The sequence below is a fragment of the Eubalaena glacialis genome, chromosome 2, assembly GCF_028564815.1.
Source record: "Eubalaena glacialis isolate mEubGla1 chromosome 2, mEubGla1.1.hap2.+ XY, whole genome shotgun sequence".
NCBI lineage: Eukaryota > Metazoa > Chordata > Mammalia > Artiodactyla > Balaenidae > Eubalaena > Eubalaena glacialis.
In genome coordinates this window covers 185,383,962-185,408,277 of record NC_083717.1, presented here as the reverse complement: position 1 = coordinate 185,408,277, position 24,316 = coordinate 185,383,962, and the positions used below count along the sequence as shown (strand labels likewise).

Below are 24,316 nucleotides of genomic sequence, written 5' to 3'. Positions count from 1 at the left end.
ATTTCATATCATTTTTTGTGTGTGTTACAAAATATGATGCTTCTTTTGATTTTTTTTTCTCAAGCATTGAAACACGTAGAAGCCATTCTTGGCTTGCTGGCCATACAAAAGCAAGCAGCAGGCCAGATGGGCCTGTGGGCCATTGTTTGTCTACCCCTATGGAGGGGAGGCTGGGATGAGCCCAGGGAAATGAGATGGGCTGGGCGGTGGAAGCTACAGCACCAAGAAGCCAGTGTTGGGGCTCAAGCTGTGGTCCACAGTACCAGGGAAGGGGAGGGGGACAGAGGGTGACTAGATGGATGGAGAGTTAGGGTTTGCTGGGTGGGCACAAAGGAAAAGCAAAGGGAGTTGAAGGTTGTATGAGTGTCCTGTTGCTGTTGAAACAAATTACCGCAACTTACTTGCCTAAAACGACACAGATTTATTATCTTACAGTCCTGGAGGTCAGAAATCTAAAATCAAGGTGGAAGCAGGGCTAAATTCCTTCTGGAGGCTCTGGAAGAAAATTCCTTCCCTTGCTTTCTCCAGCTTCTAGAGGCCACCTGCATCTCTGGATCTGAGGCCCCTTCCTCATGTCACCCCAACCTCTCTTTCCATTGTCACGTCTCCTTCTCTGACTCCGACCCTTCTGCCCCTCTTTTATAAGGACCCTTGTGATTATATTAGGCTCACCTGGATAATCCAGGATAATTTCCCATCTCAAGATCCTTAATCTTAGTCACATCTGCAACATCCCTTTTGCCATGTAAGGTGACACATTCACAGGTCCTGGGAATTAGGACATGGGCATCTCTGGGGACACTAGTCTATTGATGACAAAGGTATTGACAGAAATGGACCAAAGAGATGGACCATGAGGTTTAAGCAGATGACACCACACCACCTCCATGTGTCCACAGTGGCAGTTCATTAGGGTCAGGGACAGAGGGAAAGGGGCAACCAAGAGGGGGCCGTAGATGAAGAGTTGATAAAAGAGGCCTCCAACCTGACATCGAAGGTCAAGGTGGGTCACGTGTGGGTGGAGAGGAGTGAAGGAGGTCGTGGGAGATGAGAAGGGCCGGAAAGGAGGGGCCAGGGGCTCCGGGTGCCATCCGCAAGGATGGTGAGTGATGCAGAACAGACCAGGCTGGGCCCAGATGCCCTTCTCCTGTGATGTAGGATGTGACCCATGGGCCTGTGGATGTCAGGGATAAGGCTGGGGGAAGGTGGGACTGTCCAGGGAGGTGGCTACATAATTGCTGGGGGAGGACATGTTTGGAGGCAGTGATGGGGCCAGAAGAATTGGATCTTCTCATGGCAGGTGTGTTGGAGAATAAAGAGTACCTACTGAAGAGGACTTTCAGGGAAGCAAGGTCTCTTGAGAAGCTGGGTCTCAGCTACCTGATTAGTACACGGGAGGAGGGGAGACTGTGAGGTGAGGTGACGGGGGCCTGAGCCCCAGAGCTGAGATGGGGTAGAAAAGAGGAAAAAAAGAAAGATGCTGTGAAATCCCCCTGTTTTCCGGGGCCTGCCAGCTGGCTGTGAATCTGTCTTTGGAGTCTTTGCTCCTTCTTTTCATGGGGGTTGGGAGAGACTCTACCTGGGGGATGGGAGGGTTGGCGGAAAGAGAACTGAACAGAAAGTCAGGACATGTGGATTCCAGCAGGGCTTCCAGGGAACCCTGAGGTCTGCCCGTGCATCCTGCCACCTACCCCAATGTCAACCCTCATCTGTTGCTCGTGCCTCCTGTTTATCTCTCACACCCGTCCCCCCTCTCCATCTCTCCCTCACCGGGACATCTGAAAGGGCCTCTGCGGTTCCCAGGGGCTCGGGCCTCCACCAGGCTGTGAGTTTCTGAGCAATTGAGACCACATCTTTTCACCTTCACAAACTCTGAGCCAATAGGTGATCAATACGTAATATTTAGTGAGTGAATGAACAAATGAACAGATGCATTAGTAGGTGAGGAAATTAAGGAAGATGACCCCAGAAGCTGATTATAAATAGAGGAAAGAAGGGAGGAGCAGAGGAAGGAGCGAGGCTGAGGGGCTGCATTGTCAGCATCACGGTAACTGTGCCTCAGTTTCCTCATCTGTACTAAGGGAATATTAATGGTACCCACCACACAGGATTAAAACAGAGCCTGGAAGGTAGTCAGTGCTCACAAAGGATCAGCTATGATGTGATGCATGTAGTGACAGACCACACGTTGGAGTTAGTTTGGGGGGTTGTATTGTAACATGAAAGCAGCAAGAGACTCATGAAAACCAAGCAAACAGAAATGTTTAAAGTCAACAGGATAGAAGGCAACAAGGTAAATCGAACCATTGCAACCCAAGGTCTATGTTGGGCAAGTTGGAAGAGCCCTATTGCTCTCTGTTATCTGAGACACCCACACAGGGTTTATACCTCTGCAAAACAAGTCCCAAAGTCCTTCAAGGTCTCCTGCACATCCGGCCCTCCCTGTGATGCCCAGAAGGACCTTTGCCACCCCTGCTGTCTTCCTCTCCCAGAGAGGGTCACTGACACCATGTCTTGGGGCAGAAGAAAAAGAAGATGGGTCTGGGACATGGTGTCACTGCTAGAAAACAAGTGTGTGCTTTCTGAGATATCAGCAAGGGCTGCTGAAAAGAGAAAAGAGATAAATTAAAAGGACTCCTAGTGGCCAAAGTGTGACCACGTGACCGTCCAAAAGAAAATACTAATTATCGTTAAACAGCATGGGTTGAGCCTCCTAAAAGCTGAAAGTCCATAAAGGCCATAATGGTCCATACATTCAAAAGGGTAAAGTTGAATAAAGTGTAAAAAAAAATAGTGGTAATAAAAATATTACTTTTATTAATTTTAACATGTAAGGGCGGAGGTAATAGCTGGGTGTTTTATTCCTTCTAGTAACCGTATTGTCATTTACAGTGCATGGAGTTGCCTTCTTTTTCTCCAGGTAAGGATGAAGAGTGAAACAAGAAGCTGTGAATAAGTCAAATAGTTCCAGAAAAAGCAAGAATTGAACCGTGCACAGGAAGCAGCCCTAGAGGTTGTGTACAGAAGGAAAGAGGGTCCACCAGGGTGTTGCAAGTTGGTAGACTTGCAAGATGCTAGGAGGAGACAAACTAATGATGCAAACTCAGTCGATTTCCTGGACCCAAAAACCTGGACCATGCAGCTAACCTTACTAATTTAACCAAGTTATGAGAAGACAGACACAGTGCCAGTTATGCTAACAGAGCAGGCCTGATGTCAAACACCTCACCTAGCATCCCTACATTTAAGCCTCACAACAACTATATGAAAAAAGAGACTCTTAGTGTGCCCATTTTACAGAGAGAGAAACTGAGGCTCGGAGAGCTGAAACGAGGTCCTCCCCTGAATCCAAGTCCCCCCCCCTCCCCAGCTCCAACCACCCCTCACCCAACTCGGCCTGCTGCACGTCACAGGTGCTCAGAAAGACACTAACCACACCTGGCTCTGTGCCCTCAGGAAGCAAAAGGAGCCCAGCCCCCAGGAGAGGGGACTGGTAGCCTTTGGGGATAAGCAGAAGCTTGAATCTGAAAAGGTGTCCCTGGACAAACGTGCTGCTGTCCAAGTCTTTCTCCTGCTCAGCCCCTGGGACCCATCTGAAAGGTTTCCCAGGCTCAGGACATGGAAGATCAGAAGCAGCTGGCATTGACTTAGGGCCCATCTGTGCCTGAGGCCACCCTCAGTCTTATGTATTATCATCTCACTGGCTCTTCACAATCCTGGTAGAAGTGACCATTCTTATCGTCCATCTCACAGATGAGGAAACGGAGGCAGAGAGAGGTTAAATGGCTAAGATCTCCCAGAGAGAATGGTGGAGTGAAGGCTCGAACCCAGGTGCTCAGCCCCTGAGCCCATGCCTGAACCACTGAACCACACTGCCCCCTGAAGAAGGGAGCTGGTGCCTGGAGGGGGGCTCCCATAGTGAGTATGGGGGGATCTGAGTGTGGGCGTACATGTGACATGTCAGTGTGTGTGCCTGGGGCAGTCAGTACAGGCTGGTTTCCGCACTTTCTGGGGAACTCTACCAACAGGTGTAACATCCCTGAAGTTCACCATCGCTCTCTGGACCAGTCAGGGTCTCTGGTCCTTGATCTGCTTTGCCCCGGGCCCCTCGCACACCCCTCACTTTCATTCCCTTCTTGCTGCAGACCCCACACCTCAGCTCTCGTGCTTCTCTCCATCCCTCTCTCATCTCTTGGCAGGCCAATGGGGGGATAGGGTCTCCCCAGACACCCCTTATTCACAGCCAGCCCACAGCATCTTTCTAGGATATATTCAGTCCCAGGGATCAGTCCAGATGTTACAATCGACAATTCTAGAAGTGACCAAGTGGACAGGACTTCCTCCACCTTGGCTTGTGGGTCCTGGAGAATGGCCATTGGGTGCCCCCCACCCCAGGCATTCTGTCCTTGCCCATTTTTCCAGATCATCCCACCCCTTCTTCCCAGGATGCCTGTCTAGAGGAGCTCTCCACAGCATGAAATACTAAGGGAGAGGGGAGTGTGAGGATGGGGAGACAAAGAAGGGCTGAGTGTGGAGCCCTTGACTCAGAAGGGATAGGTCCCAACCCCGAGCCCCACTTTCTCCCACTTTCCCCCCATGCTCTTTCTTCACTCTACCTCCAAGTGCCCAGTCCCCCCGACATCCTGCTCCTCTTCATCCCACAGCCAGGGTCTGTGACGCACACCTCCCCCATACACACAGTCCCATCTCAATCTCTGCGGGGCTCTTCTTGTGCATTTCAGAGGTGGCTCAGGCCTCGTCTCTCTACAGGTGGCCCTGGAAACCTGCCAGGACCCTGATGCCAGGCTCTGGGCCAAAGGATGACATCTGTCATCTCCGTTAATCTTTTCTGGCAGGTGCTACCAGCCCCCCTACAGAGGCTCAAAGAAACTGGGTGATCCTGGGTCACACAGCCAGACACAGCAGGGACAGCAGGTGACACACAGGACTGCCTGAGCCGTGAAGGGCAGTCTGTCATCTGCCCGGCTCCTGGCAGCTTTGTGCAAGGCAGCTTCCTGCCCCAGGTCCCTGCCCCTCCCAGACCTGCTGCCTGAGCCACCCAGAGCTTCCTTCCTCCTGTGCTGGCAGAGCCCAGGCGCTGCACTCTGGGACACACAGCCTCCACGCTACAGCCAGGAGCCCCAGGGGGAGGAGGAGTTCCTTCCGCTGCAGGAACTGGGAATTGAAGGTAGGGGGGTTGGAGAGGGGGCGGCACCTTCCCACCAGCCCCAAGCCACTGGGCTGAAAGTGTTGTCGCACCTGGCGACAGCCTGGGTGCTTGCCTTCGCCCACTCAGTGCGAGAGCTGGGAGGGGCAGCCGGGCGTGGAAGGAGGCCATTGCACAGATGCGGAAACTGAGGCATGGAGAGGGGAAGAAATGCCCAGAAGGTACGGAGGGCAGGTCTCACCTCACCACACCCTAGGTCTCCAAGCTGTGGGCAGATGTAGAGCCCTGGGAGAGATGGCCCTTCAGCCAGCTCAGGGGAAAGAGTCAGGGTTCTGAAGCCAGACTGTGGAACTGGGGAGTTAGGAGGTATGGGAGCAGGGAGTCCACCCCTTCCTGAGCTCATTTCTGCTTCTATATGAGGGGTGGTACATACTCCCCTCACAGGGGGTACTGACAGTACTGAATGCGGGAGTCCTGGAGGGAAGCTCCTGGATTGCTCCCCCTCACCCGCCCACCCAGAATGACACCAGCGAGACCCACTGCCATGGGGATGCCAACATCATAGGGGGCTCACCGTGCGCCCCTGGGCCCTGAGCTTACCTGAAACTGCTGCATTTAATTCTCGCAGCAGCCCAGCGAGGTAGGAACTGTCACCATCCCCATTTTACAGATGGGGAAACTGAGGCGCAGGGAGGTTAAACAGCTTGCCTGAGATCACACAGCCAATGAATGGGGGCCCTGGGTTCCCTGGTCTGACCCTGTGAGCTAGAGGAGCCTACAGGCTATTCACCTGGCGGAGTCCCACAGCTGGGACCGGGGGAATGAGAGAGGACAAAGACGTGCTTGTCCACTGACTCAACAAATATCCACTCAACTCAAAAATATCCACTGCTTGCCAATGGGGCGTGGGACGGTGCACACAGTGTGATGCCAACTGCCTTGGGTTTTTAAATGGATCAGGGTCAAGTACGGCCCCACTGGCCTCAACCCGGCACCAACACCCCCAAGCACCACCAGTGCCCCCAAAAGCCTGCAGTAGCTCCTGCACGGAGCAGCAGTCCCAAGGAAAATTCAAACAGCCTGTGGATCGCATTAGTCTGCCGGGAGCCGCACCCAGTGGAAACAGACATGGGCCTGAGGCTGGCCAGGAACTAAGCCTCTTCCTGCCCGGAGAAGCCTGGAGAGAAGGTCTGAACAGAGGGCTGTGCAGGCCAAAATCAAGAGCCTAGTGAGTGCCCGGCGCTTTACATAAGTGATCTTGTGTATCACTGACAACCGTGCTAGGAAGTGGGACCTCCAAAGCCCTACGATGCAAACAAAAATACCTCGTGGTTCAGAGAGATGGAGCAGCTTGCCTGAGGCTGCACAGCTCTTCATAGATTTACTCTCTGACTCCCGGCCTCTGCCCACGGCCACCCATACCAGCCTTAAGCGGCTGTATCAACAGCGGTCAAGCCCCATTTTCTTTCCAGGGAAGTCGAGAGAGGTTTTGTATCTGGCTTGGTGACTTTGGGTGGATGAGCAGCCTTTCACCCTGGGCCTCAGTTTCCCCATCTGCCAATTGGACTCATAACCTACTTCACCCCCTGCATCTTCAGCAGTGGGCCTTTCAAGGTGGCCCTATAAATGGTAGCTCTTGCTACCAGTGGGGCAGCCACTGAGAACTGCCCAGTGGGAGCACCGGCCAGCAAAGTCATGCCGTCCCAAAGAGTGTGTCACATGCCACCTCAGCTTGGAGACAGATGCTGTGGTTTATGAGCTGGGCACAAAGACTCCCTTTGGTATACGGAATAGAGGGCTGCACGCCGCCCAGGAGGAGCACATATGGGCAGCGTGGGCAGGAGGCTCAGCGTCCTGTCAGTGAACTTAGTCCCTGTTTACTCCTCTGATAACTGGGGTGACCTTGGTTAATATTCACCAGCAGCCTCCCACATCGTCCCTCTGGATCCACTGCTTAAATACAGGCAAGGACAGCGCTCTGTCTCCCCAGCCGTGGTCACCAGCCCCGACCTGGGACAGTGAATCGTAAGTATGCCTTCCACTGGCAAGAGCCTCCAGAGAGGCCTCCGGGTCCCTGCGCTACCCGGGGAAGGCCCTGGGGCTGCAGGGAGGATGGAGAGGGCTGGGGCTTGGCCTCCTGTTGTCATAGTAACAGCAGCCCTGGGGGTCATTTCCTGCTCCCCAAGTCTGTCCAGGGCCTCCCCAATACCTTCCGGTGATTAAACTGGCCCTCTGTGGGCAGAAGTGGAAATGCGGGGCTGGCTCTGGCGTCCCAGGACCGAGGAAGGAGTACATTTCTGCTGGCACAGCTTCTGTGTCTTTCCCGTAGGTTGTCTTCTGTAGGTCTCAGCACCTCCCCTACTGCTCAGGTGTGTATCTTTTTCCGCTTCTACAGATGAGAAAGATAAGGCTCAGAGGGGGACAGTGCGGAGCCCAGGCTCACGCAGGGACCTGGTAGGGAAGCCAAGCCAGACCAGAAGCCCAGAGTTTCAGCTGCTCCTCAGGCCTCCATCCTCTCCAGAAATGCCCAGAACAGGACCGCACCAGGTCTCAGCCTGGAGGTACCAAATTGGGCCCCCCTGTGCACTGTGGGCCTCTGGGCGTCCTCGTACGCAGCAGAAGATGGGAAGCTGGGGACGGGCACCGTCATCGGGGGGCTTTGAGCTGTATTCCTGAGCCCTCGCTCTGGCCAGGCAGCTTCTACTGAAGCCTCATGGCAATCTTCTGACGTGGTCACCATGGCACTCCCCTTTTACAGACGAGGACGTCCGGGACGGGGAGGTTCGTCACTTGTTCCCAATCACACACCATGTAAGCTCAAGCTCAGGCCGCCTCGCTCCGGAATCCCCGCTCCTGACCCCAGGTCCACTGCCAACATGGTTCCCTCTGGCCTCAGGCAACAGCTGGAGAATGGGAAGCCTGGGCTGGCCTTGAGCCCCCTCTCATGCTGGGTGACCCTAGAAAGTTGCTCAACCTCTCTGTCCTTTTGGGCAAAGGATAGATAACCTTTGTCCCCCTGACCCCACCCCACTCCCACTGGCCTTGATCTCTGGAGTTTAGGAAGGATATGATTTTTCCATCATTGGTTTTTGGAGATGGGGCCTACAGAGATGACCAAGGCCAAGGCAATCAGACTCCCCGAGAGGGCTCTGAAAGATTCACAGTATCAGTAACGACTGATGCCTCCTGAGAGCTGACTGCATGCCAGGCATTTCTTGGCATTTTGCACCTATTTCATTTGCATAATAGCTCCATGGGGTAAGTACACCCTTATCATCTCTGGGAAACTGAGGTTCAGAGAGGCTGAGTAACTTGTCCAAGGTCACACAGCTGATAGTGAATTGAACTTGGGCATTCTGGCCTCGTAGCCTCTGATCTTAGCCACAAAGTGATGTCGCCCCTCTTCATTTAGCCAGGCCACCTCTGAGTTTTCTGTTCCAAGGACTCTGCCTACAGCTTTATACACAGAGAAGGGTTAAATGCCAGATTCAGAAATCGAAATACCTAGGATTAAATTCAGTTCTGTAGGGACTTCCCTGCCGGTCCAGTGGTTAAGACTCCGTGCTTCCGCTGCAGGGGGCGCGGTTTGATCCCTGGTGAGGGAACTAAGATCCCGCAGGCCGCGCGGTGTGGCCAAAAAAAAATCAGTTCTGTAAGCAACCAGCTCTGTGATTTTTCAGTAATCTACTTAACTTCTGTAGTCCTCAATTTCTCCATCTATAAAATGAAGAAATAATATGAGACAGTGCATGGGAAACGCCTGCTGTTCACTCAGTGTGATGAGGAGGAGGAGGAAGATGCTGATGATAGCATTTGCTTGGAATAGGGTTTGGCAGCTAATAGGCATTAAATAAAGACTTGGAGAATTGAACTGAACATATTCCAAACTCAGAGGCCATTCTCTGCTGATCAGCATTCCCCTCTCTGGTCCTGGGTAGTGTGGCAACCGGCCAGGAAGAAATCTGCCAATTCTCAAGCCTGAATCCTACCTGTACGCAGGTACGGGGAGGCCTTCCACACCTGCTTGGTGCCCGCCCACCCATCACCTTGTTCGTTCCTCACGTCTGCCCTTCAAGAGATCCTTTTCTCCACTTTACAGGAAGCCGAGGCTCAAAGAAGTGAAGTCACTTGCCCAAGGCCACTTGCCCGTAAGTGGCGGGGCTGGGTCACACCTGGGCTTATTTAGTGCCAGGTGTCAGCAGATTGTGACCTTAGGCCACAGTCACTTCCCTGGACCCCACTAGGTTGCTCTTGGTCACTCATTTTATGTCCTGGGGGAAATGGCATGAGATGAGGCAAAGGGACAGCTCACTTGACTCTCCCTGACCTGCCCCAGACTCCAGAAGTGTCACTGTGACATCTTCATTCTGTTGGTTTAAAGTTTGGTCCCTACACCTCTGGGCACGTCACCATTTACGTTCTCATCTCCATTTGGTTCCCGCACTAGAATTTGGGGGGTGTGGGGTGCTGCCTTTGATAGAAGGGTGAGGAGAGAGAAGTCTTAGGCCCCCGAAGTTGTAAAGAACAGACTGAGAGGCAAAATGAAGCCAACAGGGGCTCAAGGTCAACGTCAGAGTCCTCAGGACCTAACTCTGACATTTACAGGGTCTGAGGCCTGGTGACATACTGTCCCATCTGTAGTTCGAGTGGTGGGAAAACCAAGGCTTGCTCAAGCCAGCTTTGCTCAAGCCAGCTTTGTCCCTCACTGTGTGGCCTTGGCAAGGCCCTGACCCTTTCCTGGTCTCAGGCCGTTTACTGTAAAAGGAGGAAGCCAGAGTAGCTGATGTAACCCCCTGGCAGATGGACTGGGTGGGGCCAGGGATGTGCTCACCCCCGCTGTAGCTCCACAGCAGCCTTGTTGCCTTCCTAAGGCCAGCAACCCTCTCAGCGGGAGGGCACCGCATCCCATCCCCCATGGGAAGTCTCAGTCCATGTTGTTCCACCAAAACCAGATACCCCTCTAATTAAAAATCCAGCGTTGGTACACAGGGACCTCATTTAGATCCCCCCCACCCCGCCTCAATTTATACAGCTGGTGAGAATGAGGCCCCAGGGCAAGAAGATGCTTGCCCAAGGCCAAGTGGACAGAAGTGGCCCTGTCAGGACTAGAAGCCATGGCCTCTGGCCCTGAGGCCACTCAGCATATTTAGTGTCCCCACCCTGCAGAAGCCCAAATCCCTCATGATCTCTGAGCCCTGCAAAGATGGGGAGTTTCCATAAACCATGAAGGACCACAGCAAAATCCAGTGGAGAAGTAGAGAGAAATCCAAGGGCAATGGAAATATACAGAACTAATCTTAGCACAATCATAAGTTCTAAAACCACTGGCTAGTTTAAGAAAAATATAAACAAGTATTACGTAACGCGTGGTCTGCTCTATTTGGATAAGTTAGAGGTTTGAAGGCCAGAAAGAAAGGTGGTGGAAAGAAGCCAGTTTTGTGCTTCATCCTGTTGTTTCATTGGAAGGAAACTTTTAAAAGTCCAAGGGGTAGATGAAACCCAGCATTCCTTATTTCCAACTTTTTCCCCACAGGTTCTCATATGCCAAGTTCAAGGGCTCCTTTGTCTTTGTATTTTATTAAAATGACGGTTTCAGTTATACGACTGATAGCTAGCAGCAGACGCACCCTTCTCCTCTGCTTGGACCTCAGTTTCTCCATCTGGGAAGAGACCAGGTTGTACTTAGGAGGTCTCAGCCTGGTGGCCCAAGGCTGGGATCTATATGGAGTAGAGGGAGCTCTGTGGGGCAGAACTGGCCCTGTGTTGCTGCAGGTGACAGTGACTTTGACTATCACTAGATAGAGCCTGACCTTGCTGGGTCAGCCACGAGCTTTGCCATTCCCTATTTTCTCCCCCCAGCCATGGAACTCATCTCCCTCCCTGCCATCCTCGGAAGCCTTCTAGTTTGTACCCCTACCAGCCTCCCTTCAATGTAATCTCTCTCAGATGCCTTCAGTGTAAGGCTCGGTGTCTAGACTTATTTCACTAAGTTCTCCCAACAATCTTGCTTTCTACATGTGACAAAATGAGGGCCAGAGAGACTAAATGACTCGGCCAAAGTCACACAGCTGGTAGTGACAGAGACCAGGATTAGAACCCAGGTCTGTCTGAACAGAAAAGGGATGCTTTTTCAAATCTTACCCACCCCTGCCCCGCCAAACAAACCCCACTTGACTGGAGGAACCAGAACCTCCAACGCCACGTCCATGCTGAGCGCAGAGCTGGGACACAGGTGGCGAGCAAGATGAGCAGCTAAGCTGCCTGCAGCCCGTTTCTGCATCTGAGGCCATGGACTCACTCTGAGGGCAGCCCTCTAGCTCAGGAAAGTCTACTAGGGGCTGAGGTTCACTGTGAGTGTTAAGGGGGTATGGCCTCCCAGCTGGGTTCCCTCACAGCTCTTCTGTGTTCTGGCTGGGCGTCATTGGGCAAGATCCTTCCCACTCTGGGCAGCAGCCTCTCTGTCCATTAAAAACCAGGGTTCAGTAGAACTCTTCCTAGGGCTGTTCCAGATCCAATCGTCCCTGAACCCGACCTGGTCCACTTCCTGGGCAGTCATCTACTTCCTGTGCCTCAGTTTCCTCTTTTGCAAAGTAGGGGCTGTGGCACTTACACCTCGGGGTCATGGCAGATGTTAGTGGAACCATCGAGAGCGTGGACTCCAGACCCAGACTACCTGGGGGTGTGATTCTGGTCCTGCAACTTTACTGCTCTGGAACCTCAGACAAGTGACTTAACCTCTAGGAGCTTGGTCTCCTCATCTGTAAGCCCAGGACTGTCGCCTGACCTACCTCATAGGACCGTTACCAGAATGCAGTGAGATAAGACAGTAAAGTGCTTAGAACGGAACTTGGTGTATGGTAATCGCCATAAAGTCTTTGCTGTTGTTCTGAGTCTTTCAGTGGTGCTGATGTAGGAAAGTGCTTGGCACATAGACGCTCGATAAACTGTGGTTGCTTTGACATGGCGTCAATCGGTGGCCGAGGGGCTCATCGTGTGGCCTGACCCAGGTGTGGTACCCTTCTCTCTCTTGCAGGACAATGGCATCCTCCATCACGTGGGGCCTCCTCCTGCTGGCAGGCCTGTGCTGCCTGGTCCCCATCTCCTTGGCTGAGGGTCTCCAGGGACACGCTGTCCAGGAGACAGATGCATCCCAGCACGATCATGAGCACCACCAGGAAGCAGCCTGCCACAAGATCGCCCCCAACCTGGTCGACTTCGCCTTCACCGTGTACCGCCGAGTGGCCCATGAGTCCAACGCCACCAACATCTTCTTCTCCCCAGTGAGCATCGCCACAGCCTTTGCGATGCTCTCCCTGGGGACCAAGGGTGACACTCACACCGAGATCCTGGAGGGCCTACATTTCAACCTCACTGCAAGAACAGAGGCTGAGATCCACGAAGGTTTCCAGCATCTTCTCCACACCCTCAACCAGCCAGACAACCAGCTGCAGCTGACCACCGGCAACGGCCTGTTCATCAACGAGAGCGCGAAGCTAGTGAATAAGTTTCTGGAGGATGTCAAGAACCTGTACCACTCCGAAGCCTTCTCCATCAACTTCAGGGATGCTGAAGGGGCCAAGAAAAAGATCAACGATTATGTAGAGAAGGGAAGCCAAGGAAAAATTGTGGATTTGGTAGATGATCTTGACCAAGACACAGTTTTTGCTCTGGTGAATTACATATTCTTTAAAGGTAAGGCTGCACAACCAGCCTGAAACAGAAACACCCCCAAAATATTCTCAAACACTCAGTTCTTAACTTTCCTGGCAGTGCAGAATGGGATATAGCCATGCATCTCTGCACGTGTTATGCAATTTTCCACACATGACCACTAAAACTTTCTGCGATCAAATAGGGTTAGGGAACTATGGAGTAAACAGTCAAAGTATCATCGTCGCTGCAGGACTTTTCAGAACCTTAAATGTCCTAATGCGCATTGTAAATCCCTACCTGGGAGGGGTGTATGATATGCAATGTCTCCCAAAATAGAGAGCCAGAAAAACAAATTTTGGCAGAGTGTACAGAGGAAATAGGATTTCCTGGAACTTACTTCTGACAACTCGAGTGTAGAGGAAACAGTGACACCTTTGGAGTCAGAAAGACCAAGATTCAAATCCTTCCTCTAGCACTTATTAGCCTCTACAAAATTGAAATTTTGGATCCTACTCCAGTCTTGCATTATCCTCCCAGAATACCTTTCTGTAGACTGATTGCTCGTTTTAGCCCCATTTTATAGATGGTGAAGCTGAGGCCCAGAGAGAAGTATCTCACCAGGAGGCTCAGGGCTCCTTTATTCTACCACCATTATTAAACCTTCTCCCACCCCTGGCTGATGTCCGCTGTCCCTTCTCTCCAGGAAAATGGGAGAAGCCCTTTGAGGCAGAGCACACCACAGAGAGGGACTTCCACGTGGACGAGGAGACCACCGTGAAGGTGCCCATGATGAACCGCCTGGGCATGTTTGACCTCCACTACTGCGACAACCTCGCCAGCTGGGTGCTGCTGATGGACTACGTGGGTAACGCCACCGCCCTCTTCATCCTGCCTGACCAGGGGAAACTGCAGCATCTGGAGGACAAGCTCACCAAGGAGCTTCTCGCCAAGGTCCTGGAAAAGAGATACACAAGGTGACTTCCCAAACCAGAGGCCAGTCCAGGAGCTGCCACAATAGGTCCAGCCTGAAGGTGGGGGGTAGACCCACATCCCATGGCCATGACCACTGTGCGTGACCTTGTGCCTCCAACAGAGGCCAGCATCCGTGCAGGTAGTACCAGCCGGGCTCCGTGGGAGGGATGGTGCCCAGGGGTGAGGAGTGAAAGTCCTGCCCCAGAGGACCTCCTCCCCAGCCTGGACACTGCCCCTTCCCGGTGGCCAGTGCCCCGTGCAGGGGGAGCAACGCCAACCCATGTTGTGGGCAAATCCAGAAGGAAGAGGTGGGCTTCCTGGCAAAGATGGCAGTTGAGTGTGGAGTTTCAGGACAGAAAGTCCACGGCAAGACAGGGGGAAACCTGTGCAGAGAGGCTGGAAAAGCAAAGGTCCAGAGCGGGAAAGTCCAGGACACGTTTGATGCCGGTTCTGGATCCTCTGTCACTAGATGAGTGTGGTTGGTCCCCGTCATGCACCCCAAATTAGTGCATGTCTCTGTATTTGTAAATATGCCCATGCCCGGATGAACTATTTTATTACATACAATATAAAACAAAAATACAAAGAAGTACTCATCACTCACTGAACAGATGTCACTCAGGACCTGCTACCGCACTCCACGGTCCAGAGGAGTCCCAGTCTGAGGGGTGACCAAACCCTGCAGGGAAGCAGTGTGCATGGTCCTTCCAGAGGACACCCTGGATCCTGCAGGAGGCCTTATCAGAGGAGGTGGCATTTGAGAGGCTTTGCAGGACAAGAGGATCCCTGTGATTCTAACATTCTCTGACCCCACGTGTAGAGGAACTGAAAGTAGAATAAACCAAGGCTGACTTCACATCCTTGCATGGGCAGGGGGACAGGGGGCCACGTGGGAGGAACAACCAGAAAAGGAAACACTTTCAATTCTGTGAAACTTTTTTATTTTCTATCGTGACAGTTCTGCCAATTTACACTTGCCCAAACTGTCCATTTCTGGAACCTACGATCTGAAAACTCTCCTGGGTAAACTGGGCATCACCAAGGTCTTCAGCAACGGGGCTGACCTCTCAGGGATCACTGAGGAAGTGCCTCTGAAGCTGTCCAAGGTGAGTGAGTCCTTGACCTCTGTAGGTCAGAATGTGCACGGGGGCTGCAGCTCAAGGGTGAGGCTGAGGAAGGGACAGAGGGACACAGGCACACCTGCAGACTGAGGTCCCTGAGGAATGTCCTCGCTCCACCAAGACAGCAATGTGGTCGGATGATGGAGGGGAAGAGGTGGCCTCACATGCTTGGTGCGTTTTATTTAAGGACCTCCTCTGAGGTTGTGTCACTCACCTTCTGTCTCATCCTTGGCCGAGGACTTCCCTTCTTTGGGTCCCGATAAACCCCTATTTACAGAGAGAGGTTTAGGCTCAGGGATTGCAAAGGACCTTTGGCCCTGCGCCTGTGACACCAGGAGCTACTGGTGAATCACTGAGTCTGAGTTACAGAATGATTTCGACTAAAGATGCCATTTACGCAGGAGAGTTACAGGTGCCCAGAGAAACAACTGCAGTCCAGTGACTGCCTGTGAGCTGAGTGCCTGGGTGGGGATGAGGCGTGTGAAGGTCCCCATAGAAGCCCTGGTCCCCAAGGAGTTTAGAATCTGGTCTACGAACAAGTGAGGAGCCAAGGAGACAAAGTACAAGAAAATCTACCTGCCGAGGTGGTGGGATCCTTCCCAGGGACGTTGAGGAGGCTGGTCAGGAAGAGGTGAGGGGCTCCTCGTGGGTCAGACAAAAGCCTTGAGAGCCATGCCTTGTGTGTCTCCTGCAGGGAGGGGAGGACGGGGATGGGGAAGGACAGGCCAGGAGATGAGAGAGGCCAGAGAGGGCCCCTCCCTGGGCGAGGCTCTCCTCGGGCCTTGCTCCCAGGCCTGGCTGGGGGTCGGCAGCCTGTCTCCATTCAGATGGGACCTCTGTGCTCTCCCCTTCGCAGGCGCTGCACAAGGCTGTGTTGACCATCGATGAGAAAGGGACAGAAGCCGCGGGGGCTACGTTTCTGGAAGCCATCCCCATGTCAATTCCCCCGGAAGTCGAGTACAACAGACCCTTCCTCTTCATCATCTACGATAAAAGCACCAAGGCTCCCCTCTTCGTGGGAAAGGTGGTGAATCCTACCCAAAAATAACTGCCTCTCTGGGTTCAGCTGTCCCCTCCAGGCCAGGTCCCCTTCCTCCATGGCATTAAAGAATGACTGACCCGGCCCAAGCTTGTGTGTGGCGTGTAAATCCCTCATCCTCTTGCGTCTGAGTCTCTCTTTACGTCCCCAGGATGTGTGTGAAATCCAGGCCATGGCTATCTTTCAAGTGTCCACTGTGTTAGGGTTTACTAGCATTTGCACCATCCAGCCCTGTGCTAGGCCAGGATGAAATGTAGGCTAAAACCCACAGCTTACTGCCCCTTCCCCAGTCACTGTGGAAAACCTCCAGGCTTTCCAGTCTCCTCTGGGACCCCCAGGGGGAAATCGCATGGGCTCAGAATCCAACCCGTGGTCCCCACCTCCACCCAGCGTCCACCAGGTCCTCTGCTCAGCGCCCCACCCCCCGCTGGTGCTCACTGCGACCCCCGGTGAGAGCCCCTCACCCTGCAGGGCTGCCACTGCTCCCAGAGCCCTCAGCTCACACGGGGATGCTGGGCCGCCGCGTCACCAGCAGCGGAAGGAGAAGACCAGGTCCTCTTCTTGTCCCACACTGTCACCTGAGCCAGGCTTGAGCCCTGACCACTCACAAGTCTTTCCTGCAAAAGGCTCTGGCTGATTTTTCCAGGGACCCTTTCCCATGGGGCTGGACTGGGAACACATACTTCTGTCTTTGTCACTCCATCTCTGCTCCAAGACCCTCAAACGTACCACTCCTAGAAGCAGGTCTCATCTCCCCAGTGAAGCGAAGGTCTTGGTCTATACCACTTGCTCAGACTCACCCAGGATGTCAGGCCCCCAAGACCACTTACCCTACGCCCTCTTGTCTTCCCTAATCACACAGCCAAGGTGCCGCAGAGGGCTCTGGAAAGTCTCGACAGTGATTCCTTGGCTATAGGAGAGAAAGTAGAGCAGACCCCCCATGCCCCACCTGCCCTCCCTTAGCTAAGCTGTGTCAGGGGCCACATTTCCACTTGCCTTGTTCCTACCCCAGAGCCCTCCCTGTGGTCTTTGGAGGAAAACCACAGCTCCCTGGGCCATAGTCAGAGGCTGTCCCAGGAACAGACCTTTTCACTAAGGGCCACGTGACTCCTTCTGGTCCTCCAAGCCCCTGCTGGAGGGCTGCTGCAGTCAGGAGGCCTGGCTGGAGCCCAGCCTGAAGGAGCCAGCTCCCTGAACTCTCGCGGAAATACACTTGTCCCGTGGAAGGACTGCCCCATCCTACACAAATCCAGTAATCACCATCTAGCCTCTCACTGGGATGAATGTATACCGAAAGAACAGGATTGAGTCATGTCAAATTTACACCGTTTAAGTCAAAATGGCCACATCTGTGCAATTTCACATAACATAATGGATACAATTGGACTGTTTCCCAAATAAGTCTCTATCCTCTTGAGTTTTCTCTGCCTAGAGACTTCCAACTTCTACAAATTCCATTAATGATACAAACATATTCCAGCACTTAGAATGATGCCAAACCTGAGGATCTGAAGACCTGGATCAAGTTCAGAATCTGCCACTTCCCAGCTGTGTGACTTTAGTGAAGTTGCCAAACCTCTCTGATCCTCAATATCCTCATCATGGTTATAAAACCTATGTTGAGTTGCTGTGAGGGTCACATCAGAGTGTTAAAACAGATTTTAAAGGACAGCAGAGGAGGGCGCTGGTGTAAGGGACGATGTTTGCTGCCTTTATGAGCTCCTTCTCTAAGCCTGGCTCCCTGGGAGGGGCCGTTCAAGCATTTTCTCATTGAATCCTCATGGCTGCACTGTGATGTTGGGAGTGGAGCTGCTCTGCTCTTATATGCAGCACGTCCTACAGATGAAGAAACTGAGGCTCAGAGAGGCTCACTGTCTTGTTCAAGGTCATGGTAAGTGGCAGAGCTGGCTTCCAAGGCTCTCCTTGTTCCTCCAAACCTCACCACATCACACCAGATGGGCCACGTGGGACTTAGGCAGAGATAAATCCCTCCTCGAAGTGTGAGGAGTGCTGGATGCCTCTGCAAGAAAAACAGTCCCCGGATCTTCTGGAGCTCTTCCCACTTGAGTTTAAAAAGCTCACAGCCTTGAGCAAGCAGCACGGCATGCTCCCCAACACTGGCTTCTGGGGAAGTAAAGGGTCAGATGCAAAGGCCACTGGGAATTCCTGAGAGTCCAGGGAATTCACCTAAGATACCATCATTTCACATCAAAGAATGGCCTGTCCTTACATTAGTCTGGACTCGGGTTGGCAAAGCCCCAATTCAAACTTCAAGCCCCAGAGGGGATTTCATTGGTTCATATGGGAACCAACAGGGTCCATTCATTGGGGTAGGGGGGGGCAACACATCAGGGCAACCTTGTCATAAGGAGGACAAGAGTGTGCCACAAACCAGGCAGGACAGCCATAAACCTCAGCTTTACCTGTTCTTTAGAGTTTCAAAATGTATTCACTGCCTGGTCTGACCCTCAAAATCGGTCCTTGAAGGACCCAGCTGGGAATCGTTATCCCCAAGGTACAGATTGGGAGATGGCAGGTTGGGAGACCTGCCCAGCACAGTCCTGGAAGGCAGGTCCCTCACACTTCAGCCCGGGCTGCCCTAATGCCATATATTCCCCAATCCATCTCAGACCTTAGGAAGAATGCCAACCTCCCGGTCCACATGGGGTCCACCTCTCTGCCCTAGCACCAGCTGAAGCACAGCTTCTGGGGGTTCTTGTCTGGTCCAGGTCAGTTTGCCCCTCCAGGCAGGGACCCAGCTCTGCTCTGAGACAGATGAGAAGGAAACACACAAGCAGGCTCCAGGCTCGGACAGGGACAACGTGGAAGGGACATTTACACCTCCTTATCAGTCTGCAGGAAAAAGACATACCAATTCGATTTTAAGCATAAATAAATGAACCTTTGTGGTTATGTGCAAGCTCTGCCTTGACTGGTGGGGTCATCTGCAATCCATTCATAAAATGAAGACAAAGGTCAGGGATACTTCTGGCATCTCACACATGCACACTAATTCAGAAATGGGAGATACTGATTACATGTTGATTTTCATCCCAGGAGCTCACTTGATCCTCTCCACAGGCCCGTGGGGTGGGCATCAGTTCAACAAGGAAAAGAAAACTTTTACTGGGTGTCTGCAATATCCCAGGGATGGGGAGGAGACCCACCCTCAAAAAACACTTGTCTATGGCTGTGGATAATGGGTAATGAATGAGGCTGTGATATCATGATCAATAAGAAGAAATATATATATACGGTCTTCATCCCAGTTCTGGCATAGAGATCCTAAAACCCTTGGATTTTCCTAAGTGATGAGCACCAGAAAGGTGCGTTTTGTTATGTTAATGAGGTGATTTTGGAAAGCCCCCAGGTCCCCTAAGGATGGGGGTTGGTTGCCATGGGAAACCAACCTCTAACCTCCAGGAGGGGAAGAGGGATTGGAGATTGAGTTCAATCACCAATGGTCAGTGAGTTAATCAATCATGCCTATGTAATAAAGCCTCCAAAAAGGCTAAAAGGATGGGGTTTAGAGAGCCTCTGGCTTGGTGAACACGTGGAGACTGGGGAGAGAGATGAGCTTGGAGGGGACGCGGAAGCTCCACTCAGTTTCCCCATACCTTGCCCTACGCATGTCTTCCATCTGGCTATTCCTGAGTTAATCTTTTTTAATCAACCGGTAATCTAGTAAACAGAAGGTTTCTCTGAGCTCTGTGAGCAGCTCTAGCAAATCAATTGAACCCAAGGAAGGAGATCATGGGAACCTCCAATCTATAGCCTGTGGGCCAGAAGCACAGGTGACATCCTGGACTTGAGATTGGTGTCTGAAGACAGGGTGGGGCAGTCTTGCAGGACTGAGCCCTTAACCTGTGGTAGCTGATGCTGGCCCCAGGTACATGGTGTCAGAATTGAATTGTAGGACAACCAGCTGGGGTTGGAGAATTGCTTGGTGTGGAGCAAACCCCATACACGCTGGAACTGGGTGCAGAATCATTAGAGCCCGGCTGCGTGGTGATGGTGCACCTTCAGATCCCTTCCAGAGCCGTTAGGAATGATCCACAAACATCCACAAACAACGTGGACAGCTTGAGAGCTCCTTTAGAGGCTGGGGCCTTTCTGCTGCTGTCCTTTGTTGGGTATTCACACTCAGTGCGGCGGGCGGAGCACGCGGCCTCCCTCACAGCCAGGCCCGGCCAGGACAGCTTCTGAATGAAGTCTGAGCCTAGTGTGGGAGAACAAATGGAGTGCCCCTGGGTGGAGAAGTCAGAGAAAGTTACTCTCAGCAAGATGGTTCCCTCCCCAGTGAGGACACAGCCAGAAGCCCAGGGTGGTATGAGACTCACTCTGGCATAACATGAGAGATATTAGGAGACAGCGCCTGTGTGCCTTCGGGAGAGTTCCTCAACCTCACTGTGCCTCTGTTGCCTCATCTGTAAAAAGTGAAAAAGAGTATCTACTTTGCAGCGTTTCCATCTGGACTCTATGAAATGGCTCATTTCTATCAATATAACGGCTCTTGTTTTGGGCCTGGGCAGCCCAGAAGTTGTCCGTGGGCTGGGTGTCAGGCCATGGGGAGACCTGGCCTCAGTCTCACAATTCTGGGTGTGTGAGCTATCTAACTCAGGCACAGGTTTCTGGAAGCCCACTGTCCCACAGAAATAAGCCCCATGTTCCAAGATCAGCTTTATCAGAAACAAAGGTGCTATATGTCCCCATAGGCCTTATTTTTGTCCTTTCACTCAACCGATTTGGCACTTGGGCAGGAAAGATAAGGATGTTCAATAAAGCTTGAACAATGCCAATAGCAGGTACTCTGATGGTAGCAGTCGTCTTGTGACTGGTGCTGTTGGTGTCCTGCTTGCTGTAGCAATGGTTACATAAGGAACAAACAAAGGAACTAGAGTCAGAAGAACTAAAGCAGGAACTTGGAGCCTCCTGCAGCCTGGTCCCAGTTTTGCCGTGATGGGCAGAGCCCGTGCATATGTCCCACAGGAGACACATAGAGTGAATGAGATATCACCTTGGCCATGTTAAGCCCTTGAGGTTCTGAGCTTGTTTGTTACTGCAGCGTAACCCAGCCCATTCTAACTAATACAACTAGAATTCAAGAAATTGCACTCAAAGAAGTCTTCACCTAAGAAGCAAGCCTGAAGTGATGACTAAGACTGAAAAGGAAGGCTGAGGAGCAACCCTCAGGAGGGAACCACATTAGAAGGTGCCAGAAAGGGGTGCTAAGTAAATGACAGGGAAAGACAGCCCAGGTGCGGTGGTGAGCACATGCCAGGAAATTTGGGGGATGTGGGGCTGAGTCACGTGAGACAGAGTACCAGCAGGTCAGTCCCACAGGGGAGGGCCTGACCCAGGTGGAGCTGTCAGGTAATTACCAGGACATTTGCTCTCAGAAGGCAAAGCTGCCTTTCCATGGTCAGGTGTTTCCTTGTTATTAGGTATCACTTTGGTTATCTAAGAACAACGTGAACATCATATAATGAGAAACCAGAGCCATGAGAATGTTTTTTAATGTCACGGTGTGACTTTCACAAAGAGCACAGTGAACAGAGCAAGTTAGAAATACATATTAAGTTTTTAAAAAATGATTTTTTTCTTTAGTCCTCAGACGTCAATAGCCTTGAAATATGGTCTGAGTCTTATCAATATTATCGTTGCAATTTCCTTTAGTTCTGAGGTTACTTTCAGCAATGTTAGGACGAAAATGCTAACAGCAGTATAAACAAAGTAGAGAGAATCCAGGAATCCCAAATCAGCCTTCTAATGAACGTGAAACACTGAGCAGGCCATTTGATCTCTGTGTGCCTCAGTTTCCATTCCTGCAAAATGGGGATAACGAGACCTAACTCACTCGTTTCCTTCTTTGGATGATTGTGCAAAGTGTCTTTTTTTAGTGCTGGTTCTTACCAAATATTAAACATTAATCAAGACTGCAGATTTCAAAAGTAATATTTTGGGGACTAGCTTCCCCTCTCACTTGATCTTGTCTCTCAGCTCTACCACTCACGTGCCCCAGGAGCTAGAGAGATCACCTCCCCTCTGCGAGCCTCTGTTTTATCACCAGCAAAAATGTGAGCATTAAGGTCGCTTGAGGTCCTGACATTCTTCAATATTCTAACTCCATCAGGATGGTCCCATGTCATTCTCTCATGTGATTCCTCTGAGCCTTGGCACCTGTTATCTTGGCCTGTTATCTCCCTCCTGTGTCTGGAAAAATGGGCTTTGGAGCCCAAAGAACACAGATTCCAGCTCCTAGTGTGAGGTTTCCTAGGGCTGGGACCTTGGCAGTGACAAACCCGGTGACTTCAGGCAGCTGACATTTACTGAAGTTTAACCATGGGGTACTTCCCTGGTGGTCCAGTGGTTAGGACTCTGTGCTTCTACTGCAGGGGGCGCGGATTCGATCCCTGGTCAGGGAACTAAGGTCCCACATGCCGCATGGCATGGCCAAAAATAAATAAATAAATAAATAAGAAATTAAAAAAAAAAAAGAAGGTCAACCATTCATCAGGCACAGTTCTAGGCTCTGGACAGATTTTAATCACTCCTCTCAACAGCTCTGGGAGACGAGTCTCAAGGAGAGATGAATCCTTGGTCTTGCATGGTCACAAGGCTCCCATCACCCCATTCTCCCAGGTGGCCTTGTACCTGCCGGTTCCGCTGGACTAGACCACTTCAGGGAAGAACAGCAAGGCCCTCAGATGATATCAGGCACTCGCTGGGTGAGCTCTGGAGGCTCCCCAGGCTTATTTCCTTCAGGGTGTGGGGGGTAGGGCCCCATAGGACTGAGCATCCCAACGCCCTGAGACTGCCCTATAAGTAGGCAAAGGCATGTGCCAGTGTGATACAGCCTGTGGGGTGAGTCCAGCCCAGTGAGCCTCCCGGAGGAAGAAGAGATTTCCATGCACTGAGTGAGTAGCTCTCCATCAGCCCTGTCCTGAGCTGACACGGGTGCGTGAGGCCGGGCCACCTTGACAGAGGAGGAAACTGAGGCACAGGCAGGTTTGGCTCCAATTTGCAGGGTCAGGATTTCAAGGCGGGCAGTCGAGCCTTTGCTGTTCTGCCCAGCACAGTCGGTGGGGAGGATAGAACGACATCATTCAAACCACCCTCATTCTTCTTCAGATTCTTTTCCCATATAGGTTATTACAGAATACTGAGTAGAGTTCCCTGTGCTATACTGTAGGTCTTGGTTGATTATCTATTTTATGTATTGTAGTGTGTATATGTTAATCCCAAATATCATTGTACACCTTAAACTTACATAATGATATAAATCAATTAAATCTCAATAAAGTTGGGGGGGAAGGAAGTAAACGTTATAAAATAGTTAAAGGCGAAAAGTGTAGCCACAACCTGAAGAAAATATAGCTGAATATTTGACTGAAAGAAAAAAAAAAAAAAAGGTCCCAGCACACAGGAGGCCCCTATAATAATACAGGCTGGTGGGCAGGGCTGCTTCGGGGTTACCTTTCTCCTTCTCCCACTCTCCCCAGGCTTGGACATAGCCCCATAGCCTTGGTGGTCTTCACCTGTGCGTCTCCCCCCCTGTAGAAGGCAGGGACCAGGCCCCTTGGAGGGACTGCACCCCGTGCCCCATTCTCTAAAATGCTTCTCTGCCTCAGGATCCTTCCCTCTTTTTTTTTTTTTTTTCCGCTTGTTTGTTTTTGTTTTTGTTTTGAGGTAGATACTATTATTTCCTTTTTCTTTTTTGTTTATCTCTTTATTTTTTTTTTATTGAGAAGATTCTCCTTTCTTACCTTGTTCTTTTCACTTCCAGCCAGAGCCAGAGTCTTTGGCCTGGCCTGGTAGTTTCCATGCCCCAGCACTTAACTATCTTGCTGGAGAAAGCTGATCCCCCGTGATGGCCTGTCCCCCAGATTTTCAGAGGCCAGCCCAAGGTCTCCCCCTCTGCTCCCCAGTGGACCCCTGGCCTTGACCTCATTGTTGGAACTGCTCCTCTGAAAGGTTGAGGTGTATTCATTAACTCCTCAGATAACCCTGCTAGCTTTTCTGTCACCTCCTCCCCTTTCTTATCTGGGTTCACGGCCCTGTCTTCTATCTTCTGGCCCCTCACTGATCCTAAAAGCTTTAGTTGGCAAAACCCACCATCCCCTTCCCCCAGAGAGCTCAAGAAAGGCTTTTCGGGGCTGTGGCTGCATGTGAGTGTCTAGGTGGAACAGCCCTGATACTCAGGGGCTGTTGTCATTAAGCCTCTTAAAGGTGATGGTCATCAAGCTCCTGGTAGCCAAAGGACCACAGAGGCATCTGAGCTCCCAAGCTGACAGCTAAAGAGATTTTTCTGTGGTCTCCCGAAGGCCTCGCACAACTTACCACAGCAGAATCCTGGGGTCCCTT

The 24,316-nt window shown here is 51.7% G+C and overlaps 1 protein-coding gene across 2 annotated transcripts; it reads left to right on the top strand.

Moving 5' to 3' along the window:
- Positions 1-5,130: 5,130 nt before the first annotated feature.
- SERPINA1 (serpin family A member 1) lies at positions 5,131-16,032 on the top strand. 2 transcript variants are annotated; one of them, XM_061182845.1, is made up of 5 exons: positions 5,131-5,188; positions 12,201-12,859; positions 13,524-13,794; positions 14,751-14,898; positions 15,770-16,032. In XM_061182845.1, the coding sequence occupies exons 2-5, from the start codon at positions 12,205-12,207 to the stop codon at positions 15,959-15,961; spliced, it is 1,266 nt and encodes a 421-aa protein (XP_061038828.1). In that variant the 5' UTR covers positions 5,131-5,188; positions 12,201-12,204; the 3' UTR covers positions 15,962-16,032. The 2 variants fall into 2 exon arrangements, with proteins under 2 accessions (XP_061038828.1, XP_061038829.1); XM_061182846.1 differs by lacking the exon at positions 5,131-5,188 and adding an exon at positions 7,121-7,192.
- Positions 16,033-24,316: the final 8,284 nt, after the last annotated feature.

Coding starts and splice junctions, on each gene's coding strand:
- SERPINA1 (XM_061182845.1), top strand. CDS start 12,205: ATGGCATCCTCCATCACGTGGGGCCTCCTCCTGCTGGCAGGCCTGTGC. Junction 13,795..14,750: donor CTGGAAAAGAGATACACAAG/GTGACTTCCCAA, acceptor CTATCGTGACAG/TTCTGCCAATTTACACTTGC. Junction 14,899..15,769: donor TGCCTCTGAAGCTGTCCAAG/GTGAGTGAGTCC, acceptor TCCCCTTCGCAG/GCGCTGCACAAGGCTGTGTT.